The 12,140-nt window shown below is 38.8% G+C and overlaps 1 protein-coding gene across 2 annotated transcripts in view; it reads left to right on the top strand.

Moving 5' to 3' along the window:
• ndufaf6 (NADH:ubiquinone oxidoreductase complex assembly factor 6) overlaps window positions 1–7,255 on the top strand; it is a 31,501-nt gene extending 24,246 nt beyond the window's left edge. For both annotated transcript variants that reach the window (XM_067979202.1, XM_067979203.1), the window contains 3 exons: window positions 3,635–3,736; window positions 3,994–4,050; window positions 4,143–7,255. In XM_067979202.1, coding sequence (XP_067835303.1) covers window positions 3,635–3,736; window positions 3,994–4,050; window positions 4,143–4,271 — 288 coding nt within the window. In that variant the 3' untranslated portion in view covers window positions 4,272–7,255. The remainder of the gene's footprint in view (window positions 1–3,634; window positions 3,737–3,993; window positions 4,051–4,142) is intronic.
• Window positions 7,256–12,140: the final 4,885 nt, after the last annotated feature.

Genomic DNA, 12,140 nt, shown 5'->3' with positions numbered 1-12,140 from the left:
TTATACCCAATTTGACACAATTTATTACTGGCAAGGCCATCTCTGGGAAGCCACATGGAGAAGGAAAACAAATTAATGTTGTTGATCTAGCAGATGTTATGTTGAGATTGAATCATTGGAATAGAGTATTGGAAGTTTTATTTTCCATTTGACTGTTCCATACCTGAATTGGATGTACTTGATGCTGACAGTGGGCTCTTGAATGATTTAAAAAATGTTTTATATTGATGAAATTAGATTTTTGAAAAGATTCAAAGGAAAGAGATATGATTAGAAGAATAGACAAGAACTCTAATCTATTTATTTGTTTTGTGTCTTCACTGAGGTGGTGTAGCCTCTTGCAAAATTGTAATTACTATAAAAGTCTTGTCATAAAATGTTGTCTTGATTTGGAGCTGATGATACCATAGGCACCAGGCACCTTGGTCAGGACATTCTGATCTGCAGCTAATGCTGCTTCTGGGAGTAGTAAAACCTTGGGTTTCTATTGAAATAATGGGAAAGGATTTAGGGATTTATTTTTTGATTGAGAAGAAAAATGTTCAGCATGATGTGTTCAAAATGATCAAGACTAGACTTTATATTTTTTTATTCTAGGACTCTTAAGTTTCAGGGACATGCTGAACTTTCTCCCATTCCATTCAGATTTTAACCAGAGCTCCAGTGTCACATGTGCAGTATGTGAGATTAACTGCTTAGATTTTAGAGCTGTTAGAGCCTTCATATCAAATGGCTGAGGGTAATGAGGTATACACCATGACCTTAAATTGTATTACTAACTTATAAAGTCTAGCTAAAGTAATGACCACATTTTTATTATCACAGAAATTTGATTGTGTAAAATTCATGTTGAATGCCATGTACTGAATTTAGCTGATGTGATTTACTTTTGGATTACAAGTGGTTGCATTCAGAAGATTTTACAGGGTTGTTTGCTGTTCACATATACAAAGTATATGCATAATGGATTGGATTTTAGCTTCATTTTTAGGGACTAATGGTTGAAGCGAGGTTTTCAAGTGGCTTTAAAAGACCAAGCCTTAGAAAGGCTATGTGACTTTGCAAGAGAGTTTTAAAAGTCAGGGGACAGTGACTATCAGTGAACAGCTTTTCAGAGAGAGTGGGCAACAAGTAGTAATCCAGAGTTTGAAAAGTAAAGCTAGGATGTATGGCTGGAGGAAATTACTTAGATAAGGTGAGATGAGAGCATGAAAGGAGTGAAAAAGCAGGTAAGAATCTTGAAATCATTGTACTGGGAGACGGAACCAGTGATGCTTGGCACAGATGGATGTGTAGGATTTTGTGTGAGAAAAGACTGAAACCATGGCGTTCTGGATTAACCGGAATTTGTGAAGAAGAGGAAAGTGGTAAGGAGATCATTCAAGAAATCAATTCTGGAGATGAATAAGGCATGGATTAGGGTTTTGGCCGCTGAGGAAGAGGTAGCGGTGAAAGCAGGCAATGTCCGGAGGTTGGAAAATGCAGCCTTGGTGTCTGACCAGATGCAGGATGTGGAAATGCACTTGGAGTCGAGCATGTTGCTTGGGTGAGTCTCCAAAATTGCATATCTTGGAGTTATTTTAATGTTGAAAGGTGACCTGATATCTTGGTTTTATGATGGGTGGATGAAACAAAATGGTTCTTTAAAATGCCCAAAATCTGTAACTTTGTTTTAATGCCTCATCCTCCCTGTAACTTGCAGATACTGTCAGAAGTGTTTGGTTTGCTACAGTTTTTTCTACAGAAGTTTTATATTTGGCCATTTTAGCCTAAGCATCATTTTTAATATTCAGCTGTGAATGTTCCATGCTGTGCACAATTGTTATAAAGTGCAATTTCTATCTAAATGCTTGTTCAGTAATGTGCAGTTTGATTATAACACTAGATGGCAGTAATATTAAATAAATACTGTAAGTTTAGAAAATTAGATTTGATGACTTAAATGTTCTGCATTTCACTCCATTTTCTCCAAGCAGAAGGTTACAATTTTTATCTGCAATATGAATGTTTTTTTTTTAATGGAATTAATCTGTTTTCGACTGTTTTAATGGCCTAAAGTGAAGGGAGACCAAATAGGAGGAAGAATCAAAAGAGGGACACTGCACCAAGGCCAATGTCACAGAGGATTTAATTCCTGAGTTTGGCCAAGGTGACCTCATTGCTGTGACATGGTGGAAGCCAGACTGAATGGATTTGAATAGAGAGCTTTAGGAAAGATGGGCACAGATCTGGAAAGCAACGTCATCCTGTAGGACTTAAGATGAAAAAAAGTGTTAGAGATGGGACATTACAGAGGAAGGATGGGTCGAGGGTGGCCTTTTTTGAGTTAAGGGGTAAGAACTGATATGCCTGTAGAATGAGAATTGTTAACCAGCAATTAATCAGCTAGCATGGGGGTCAGGAGCCATAATTGGGTAGGGAGGGGATCTAGGGAGCAGGAGATGAGATGAGTTTGAAAAGGGCAAGGGGGGTGATGGGACAGAAACTTGAAAGTGATGAGCAGTTGGGGTTTGAATGATTGGGGATCTGGGATGGAAGAGGAGAGGAAGCAGCTGGTTTCTATTTTGGGGGAACAAAAAAGTCCCATGTGTTCCTTGTATTTGATATTGGAGGCATGAGTGGAGGATGCAGGAGAAAGGGGTTTGAGGAGGTGGTTAGTCATGGAGAAGAGGAGTCTGGGGTTGTCCTTGTCCTCTCTGGTGATCTACAGTACATTATTTTATATGAGCACTTAAAGAAATTTGAGCTGATTAGAGAGATCCAACATGGACTTGTAAAGGGTTGGTCATGCCTAATGAAACTCATTGAATTTTTTGAGGAAGTAACTAAAGTAGTCGACAGGGGCATGTCTATGGATGTAGTTTATATGGACTTCCAGAAGGTGTTCGATAAGGTTCCACATAAGAGACTGTTTAGCTAAAATTAAAGCTCATGGAATTGAAGGCAAATTATTGATCTGGTTAGGAGATTGGTTAGGCGGTAGAAGACAGAGAATAGGGATAATGGGTATGTACTCGAATTGGAAGGAAGTGACTTATGGTGTCCCACAAGGATCTGTGCCGGGGTCTCAATTATTCATTATATTTATTAATGACTTAGATAACACAATAAAGAGCCATGTATCCAAGTTTGTCGAAGGCATAGTAATTAGTGTAGCCGGGAGCATAAAATTACGAAGCGACATTGATAGATTAAGTGAGTGGGCAAAACTGTGGCAGATGGATTTTAGCACAGATTAGTGTGAGGTCATCCATTTTGGACCAAAAAAGGATAGATCTGAGTAGTTTTCAAATGGTGAAAAGCTGGGTACAGTGGGGGTCCAAAGAGACTTAAGGGTCCATGTACACAGATCACTAAAATGTAGTGGTCAGGTACAAAAAATAATCAAAAGGGCTAATGGAATGTTAGCCTTTAAATCGAGAGGGCTAGAATATAAAGGAAAGGATGTTTTGCTACAGCTATACAAAGCCCTGGTTAGACCACCTCTGGAGTACTGTGTACAGTTCTGGGCACCACAACTTAGAAAGGATATATTGGCCTTGGAAGTAGTGCAGCACAGATTCACTGGAATGTAGAATGTTACCAGGGCTAGATTAGTGAACTTTGCTTACTGTGTTTTTATCCTTTCTTTTAGCATGGCGTATCACAAGAAGATTTTATTCGAGGAAGTCGGGAAAAAAACGTGAGGGATGTGGTATTTGATGTAGCAAGTCAGGCGCATGTTCACCTTGAACATGTATGTATTTTTTTCCTTCAGCAGTATTAGAATTACTTCTCTAATTCTGGCTCTGAGACACTTTCTCTTGTCGCCTGAGTCTTTCTGACTCTGTCTCTCCTGACTTTGTCTCTTCTCTCCAATATGTCCCCCACTTATTGTCATACAGTTTCTTGCTCTTTCCATCCTTTTTCTCACTCATCTGCTTCTTTAAATCTACTGTAATTGTTATTACTAACTAATGAGATATAAATCTCTGCTGATTTTAATTTTTCCAGGCCAGATCATTCTGTAAAAATGTCCCTCCAAAGGCCTGCCCAGCACTTTTGCAAACGGTAAGATATTTCTAAGCTTTATTTTGATTCTTCTTTAGACTTCTTAAAAAGAAACACTACATTTAACACTTATTGAACTTGTTTGCTTGTAGGTTGTCCTTGATGACTATTTGGACAGAATTCGTAAAGTGGATTTTGATGTATTTCATCCCAGTCTGCGTAACAGGAATATGATGCTTCCCTTCTACTTGTATATACGTTCTTGGAGGAAAATCTATTAATATAAAATCAGTTTTATAATTGGAAAGTTTAACTGTGGTGGTCACTAAAAAGAATTTAAAAGTTTGATTTTGATGACTGGATGAAACTGTAGATTAGCATGTTGTCCTTTAACCTCCGGGACCTGGGTTCAAATCCAGATCAGACTGATGGATCGGATGTTTCATCTGTGTTTTCATAATGGTCCCACATGAAATGAGTTTGGGGCAGTCAAATCAATAGTTCTTGGTGGACAGCATAAAACTACTTGCAATTCACCACTGATCTGTGGTAAATTGGTATTCTTTTATATAGAGAGATCATAAGGATAGCTCGTGTACGAAATGGATACATTTACACATTTGCAGTAGAAAGTGTTCTGAGATTGTGATTAAGGGATGATGAGGTTGAGTGGAAGGAACTTAATATTTTTCCTGTGGTATACCGAACCTGGGAGTACCTACTGTTGACACTGAAGGGAAAATGTTCAATTCTCCAGCACTGATGACTTTCATCTTTTAGGAAGAAAACTTCAATCCTAAAAATGTATTTTTAAAAAAATGCAGTTTATAGCAAAGGTAAATAACTGAAATGTTTGAACTAATTTGTTATTTATTCAAACACTCCCTTCATTTTTTTCCTGTCTCTCCTATTCCTATGAGTTCTTCTATATAAAGATATGATGCGGTAACTCAGCTACTCTGTGGTCATCAGCAAAAATTCATGCAAGTAATTTCCTGCTTTCCTACAGTTGTCATAATACCATTAACTTAATCCAGTCATCCACCCACCTTTGTTTGGTGGGGGGTGCAACCTAAGCCTGTGCAAGCTGTCTCCCTTTTATCTGTTCCTGCAAGCAGTGTAGAAGGTGGTCAATAACTGCCTTGGCAAAAGGGCTTTAAGCCATCATCATGTATTAGCCTGTTGACCATAGTGTACATGATGACAGGAAGAAGCATCACGCTTAGGTGAGAAACAAGTATTTGCGAGGGGTAGCAGTCTTTCTCAGTGTGAGGAAAAGCAGAAAGGAGGTACAGTTTCCTGCTGCCTAATGGGCAAGCACGGAAAACGGTCAAGGAAATGTCAGGTTAGGGGTTATGCCCTGCAGAGTTAAAAGATTGGGAGATATGAGCACACCCAGTAAAGTTATTGAATTTCTTTCTGCGCCACACTAAGTCCTGGTGTACATGCTGCTGACATTGATGCTCTGTGACCTCCTGCCAAGCCCGCCCCAACTCGCCATGAGACATATCGGGGAAAAAGAGAATGTCCTTTCTCTTCCCAACGTATTCCATGACGACACCCGTGGCCATGTCTGAGAAGCTAGATGCCCTGCTGGTCCTGGACACGTTTCTAAATCTGCTGATATTTGTTCCTGTTATTGACGGTTAAAAGGTATGAAGTTTCCCTTTAAGATGTGCATGAGCACCCGATTTCCCATTCTTAAGAGGTGAGCTTCATAGCTCAAGTACTTTCGTACTAGCAGCTCGCCTGAAATTGAGGGGGAACCCAGAAAAATAGCCGGGTTCCCACTGCCTCGCTCGAGCAGGCAAATATCTTGCCCTATCGCTAGCCAGTTTTATAACTGAATACTAAAATCAGCTCCTCGAGTTTTATCTCCCTACCTTGCCAGATGAGAAGAATGATGATGAAAATTTGAATTTGACTCATTCACTGTAGGAAATTGCATAACTTTTTCTTCCAGGGGTGGAGGTGAGGGAGGATTTGATTTTGACTTAAAGTTTGAGATTGGGAATTAGATTTAAACTGAGCACATGCAAGGCTAGCTCTACCATTGTATGGGATTGCTGTGAGTTACTAGCTAACTGGCAAATTAAAAGTTGTAAAAGTGTAACCGGGGCCTTTAAGTAGTTGGTTGTTGGCTGACATCCAAATTAACGTTTCTGTTCCTTTTTTTTGACACCAATAGTGTGAATATTGCCCCCATCCCTGGGCTCAATTTATTTGAAAACTGTAACGAGAATGTTGTGAAAATAGTTAGTTGGGATTCCTATGTTCTTGAGACAGATTATGGAATACAAGTTATTTTCAAATGAGTGTTCCTAAAAGAAACATTCATTTCTAGAACTATTTCTTAAGTTATGACCACTGATTAAAATTTTAGAAAATTTTTCACAGCATTCTCTTTCCTTCTCTTCAGCTTCATAGGGAGAGAGAAGATACAAGGCTATGGAGAGAGCAGGGCAGTAGGATTAAATTTGTCAATTATAAATGTCAGCTATGGCTCGGTGGTAGCACTCTCGTCTCTGAGTCAGAAGTTTGTGGGTTCAAGCACCACTCCAGGGACTTAAGCACATAATCCTTGCTGACGCTTTAGTGTGGTACTGAAGGAGTGCTGCACTGTTGGAGGTGCCATCTTTTGGATGCAACGTTAAACCATCTGCCCCCTCAGGTGGATGTAAAAGATCCCATTGCACTATTCGAAGATGATCAGGTGAGTTCTCCCAGTGTCCTGGCCAACATTTGTCCTTCAACCAACACCTTAAAAAAAAACCCAGATGATCTGGTAATTTATTTTGCTGCTGTTTCAGGGAGCTTGCTTTGTGCAAATTGGCTGCCGTGTTTCCTACATAACAACAGTGACTACACTTCAAAAGTACTTCATTGGCTGTAAAGCGCTTTGGGATGTCCTGAGGTCGTGAAAGGCACTTATATAAATGCAAGTCTTTTTCTTTTTAGATCTGGATAGCTGTAGCAAAGGGGCCAACACAGATATGACTGGGCACCTTCTGTGCTGTAAACTTCTTTGTTTCTATGCTCTTCTATCTATTTATGCTAGTATATATTCTTAAAATCCTTTTCCGCCTTTGTTAATGAACCCTGATGTTTAAATCACTGTGGCTTCATACTTCTACAGGCAGGCAGGAAAGTAACTGAAACCAGCAGTTTCTGACCAGAAACCCACAGGCAGTTAATATCCCCCCCCCCCTCCCACCCCTCATTGTTCATTTGCTTTTTGTAAACAATTTTACAACACCAAGTTATAGTCCAGCAATTTTATTTTAAATTCACAAGCTTTCGGAGGCTACCTCCTTCCTCATCGTTCACCTGAGGAAGGAGGTAGCCTCCGAAAGCTTGTGAATTTAAAATAAAATTGCTGGACTATAACTTGGTGTTGTAAAATTGTTTACAATTGTCAACCCCAGTCCATCACCGGCATCGCCACATCATCGCCACTTCATTTGCTTTGGCTGAGAACACAATGATTGACAGGGAAGTAACCAATTACAAATTAGAGCTGCTTATTGCTCTGTGTTTGACTAGTAATCAAGGCACAACATTGATGAGTGACCTTTTCTCATTCCATGCTTTCTTGTGTTCTTATTTTTAAAGGTAAACAATCCATTGTCAAAGTTTGAATCACCTGAAGTTCTTTATTTTAAGTGAAGGGAAAATTTCCCTCTTACATATGCTATATTACTTTCTGTGAAATGAAGAAATACAATTATAGGAACAGGAATAGGCCATTTCTGCCATCAAGCCTGCTCTACCATTTTGTTAGCCATGGCAGCTCCATCTCTTTAATCCCAATTTCCTGCCTTATACAAAAATATGACTCGTTAAACATTGGAAAATGCAAGAAAAGCATTGTGGAGGAAGGTAGGAAAGATGTATGTGTAATTCTGAGATTGGCTCCCTAAATTATCCTGAAAATTTGTGCTTGGGATACCAGCCTGGATGCTGAGCTCAATGTGCTTGAGTTGAGAAGTACATTTATGTAGGAGGGGGAGTACTTTATTCTGAAAATGTTCCCAACTGCAGTGATCTTTTCTTTCTTGCAAGATAATTAAATGCTAAAACACAATACCCTGGTTCTTTGTACAAATTGGTGATAGTTAAAATTTCACACTCGTTCCCACTGACATCAATTAAGGCACATCTTTTGGAGAAAGGTGACATTTTACAGATTTTTGCTGTTATGGCTGTGCTTGTAATGAAAAGGTACAAATCCTTTGAGAATCTCTGCTCTTTCAAGTGTAAATGTTTAATGATGGGTTTATGCTGCGATGTGCTGCTTCTTTAAAATTTGTAAAGTTTCAGGCAAATACATTACATTTAACTAAGCTTGCCACCACTACAGTTTTGTTCTGTAATTTTAGATACTTGATAAAAATATAAATATTTTAAACACATTAAGAACCCTGAATTAAGTTATATTTGTGTTTCAGTTGGAAATGATTTCACAGGTATGGTATTTTAATAAATAGATAAAATGAGAATGCCTGCATTTTTTTCTTTGACTTTTCCCAGTATTTGCTTTACTTTCATAAGATCACTAACAATCTTAAATACTTTTCTTACATTCAGCCACTAACCAGAAATATGAAAATGCAAATCAAATATTGTGATTTGTCTTTCTTCGATCCAAAGTGGATGCTGTCACACTTCTCCACAATGAACTTCATCTGCCATGGTTTTGCCCACTTACTTAGTCTGTCTATGACCCTTTAGAACTTCCTGCTCCCATCTACACAACTTATTGTGCCTCCTAACATAGTGTCATCTGCACACTTGGCAGAAGGAAGAGAGAGTTTTATATCCAAGTCATTAATGTATATGCTGAAAAACTGAGGCCTTAGTACAGATCCCTGGAGAATACCACTTGTTACGTCCCGCCAATCAGAGAATGTTCCCTTTATCCCGACTCTCTGTCTCCTACCTCCCAACCAATTAACAACACATGTTGCAAGGTTACCTTCAATTCCATGCGTGTTCATTTTTGCTAATAATCTGTTGTGTGGTACCTTAGCAAATGCCTTCTAGAAGTCTGTATAGATAACAGCCATAGATATTCCCCTATCCACTATGCTAGTGACCGCCTCAAAAAAATTCAACTAGATTAGACGGACACGACCATCCCTTCACAAACCCATGCTGACTCTCTTTGATCAGCTGGTATTTGTCCAAGTGCTCAGTCACTCAGTCTCTGATGATAGATTCTATTAAGTTCCCCACAACTAATAAGTCTGTAGTAACTTGGTTTCTCCCTCTCTCCCTTCTTAAATAATGGAGTGACATTTGTAATTTTCCAATCCAATCTAGAGAGCTTTGGAAAATCATGACTACTGCATATGCAATTTCCATACAATACCATGGGGTGGAAACTATCAGGTGCTGAAGATTTGTCTATCTTAAGTCCCATTATTTTCTCCATTACCTTTTTTTTTACTTGTATTAAATCCACTAAGCTCCTCCCTCTGACTTATTTTTAGGTTCCCTTGTACCGCTGGTATTTTGTTCTCTTCCTCCACTGTGAAAATGCATACAAAATACTCATTTAACAAGTCTTCCATTTCCTTATTATCTGTTCGAGTGTTGCCTGCATCTGTCTTTAAAGGGCCCACATTCCCCTTTAACACACTCTCAATTTATTTACAAAAATGTTTGCTATTAGCTTTGATATCACTTGCAAGTTATGTATTTCATATTTTCTTTTTGCACCTATTACTTTCTTTATATCCCATTGCTTCTTTTTATAGCTCGTCCAGTCTTGGATTTCCACTTCTTGCATTTTTGTAAGCTTTATAATTTATTTTGATACTGCCTCTTACCTCATTGTTGACCGTGGTTGCTTAACTGCACAAGTGGAATATTTTCCTTTTAGGGATATGTAGTGGTTTTGTATCATTTATTTCTTTGAATACTTCCCATTGTTTGTAGGTTTACGCATTAACAGTTCAGCCCAATTCAATGGTCAATGTATTTTTCATCCCTTTGAAGTTTGCCTTGCTAAATTTAAAATCTTGGTTTGTGACTTTTTTCCTTTTCCCTCTCAAACCGGGTACCAAATTCATTCATATTATGGCCACTATTTGTAAGATGCTCTCTTAGATTGTTAACTGTATCTGGTTCATTACTCATCACTAAATCCAGTATGTCTGTTCTCTTGTAGGTTCTAAAACATATTGTTCTAGAAAACTGTCCTGAATACATTCTAGAAATTCTTTCCCTTTACTTCTTGAGCTGTTCTACTCCTCCCAGTCTATTTGAAAATTAGAAACTCCCATTTTAACCACTTTGTTTTTGCTACATGATTCCCTGATCGCCATATTTATACATCCCCTACCACATCACTACTGTCAGGAGATCTGGAGACCAGAGTCTTACACCCCTTGCTGTTACTTAACTCTACCCATAGTGGTTTCACTGCCTGATCACTTTTACTGAAATCATGTCCTTTTTACTGCTGTAATTGTGTCTTTACTCTCCTTCCTTTCCCAATTTCCCTGTCCTTTCTAAAGATCCTAGAGCCTGGAATATTTAACTCCCAGTCATGCCCAGCTTCTGGCCAGGTCTCTGTAATGGCTACTACATCATGCCCTTTAAACCGAATGTGTGCTTCTAACTCACTTGTTTCTATGCTACGTACATTTGTGTGCAGAACTCTTATCTGGGTTACTGTCCCTATATGTCTTGCTGTTCTTTGTCTCACATTTTGACTTACAGTAAGGGATTTCCTCAACCACCTAGAAATTAACTAGTTGCCTTCTCCAAGCAGTTCAGAGATACCTGCTGCAGCTTCTACTGCCACATTTATAATGGTGTTAATTACCTGGGACCGATTTGGTGATAACTCAGAGGAAACCTTCCTGCCCCATAGTCTGGTGTCTTCCAATCTGCATGGTGTGCTGCCTTTTATCCTGTAACACATCAACCATGAAATACTGTAATTGAGGCACTTTACAAATGGCCTGAAAAACTTCATATGAAAATGTAAAATTGTTTTGAAAATTGAAAAAGTTGCCAAATAACACTGCAGTACCCTAAAAATTGCAGAAATTAAATCTTACAAGGCCTAGTCTCAGTGACTGCACTTCAAAAGTATTTCATTGGCTGCAAAGTGCTTTAGGACATTCTGAGGCTGTGAAAGGCACTCTACATAAATGCATGTCTTTTTACGAGCTCCAGCACCAATGGAGCTCCCTTGCTCCATTACCATTGGGCAATGAAGGAAATATACAGCAAAGATCAAGATAAATCCTGCAGAATTGTGCTACCTGTTCACTTATAAAATTCATAAAACTACTCCTGAAATGGACACATGCATTCTAGAACACAGAATTCAGCTTAAAAAGAAACTAATATGTTTAAACCAAATGTGGAAAAATGATGAAACAATTAGCCACTCAATTACTTATGGGAGCACTGGCTAGAAAAGGCGGAGCAATCCAAGAGATTTATTAACACAAAGTGATAATGCCTGAAAAAGTCCTCTTTCCCCTGGTTAATAGTTTTTTTCTGGGATTGTTTGTGTGTCAGCAATTTCAGATATTCTGATTTAGTTAATCCAGAGCTGGAATTGGAACATGGGCTCCTTTTGGTAACCTTGGTGATGTTGAAGCCTCTGTTAGCAAATTGAAGAGTATCAGATCTAAAGTCATACTGTAGCCATGTAAATAGTCTACTCCCACTGGCACCAACAAGGACACAGCAGTGCAAAAACAGCAACCCCCACCCTCTCCACACCACTTGCCAAAAACAAAATTCACATGCAGTAACAAAAATCCAGGAAATTGCTGGCCCTTATCAAGTCTTGTTCAAATCACTGTTCTCAAAAGAGAAGCTGGAGGTCACACTAGTGGGGCTGTCAAACTTGGATAAGACTGTATTTGTGAATATAATTAAAGCCATTCAGAAATGTTGTTTTGTGGTGGGGTTCACAATAAGTATGTACTTTGGAGGGGGTCTCTTAAAAACATACAATTGGCAATGGGGCCGGTGAGGAAATTATTTCTGTTACACAACCACTTGGAATGTGGGGAAGTGGATTGCATTTTTGGAAAGCCCAACCTTTTGAGTTTCTAGGAAACTGCTTGTCCAGCAGAACAGCACATTTTTTGTGGTCTGTACCTATTCAGTCCTTAACACGG

The sequence above is a fragment of the Heptranchias perlo genome, chromosome 3 (assembly GCF_035084215.1).
Source record: "Heptranchias perlo isolate sHepPer1 chromosome 3, sHepPer1.hap1, whole genome shotgun sequence".
Lineage (NCBI taxonomy): Eukaryota > Metazoa > Chordata > Chondrichthyes > Hexanchiformes > Hexanchidae > Heptranchias > Heptranchias perlo.
Note: the sequence above shows the minus strand (reverse complement) of the source record. Positions and strands in the feature narration are given on the sequence as shown.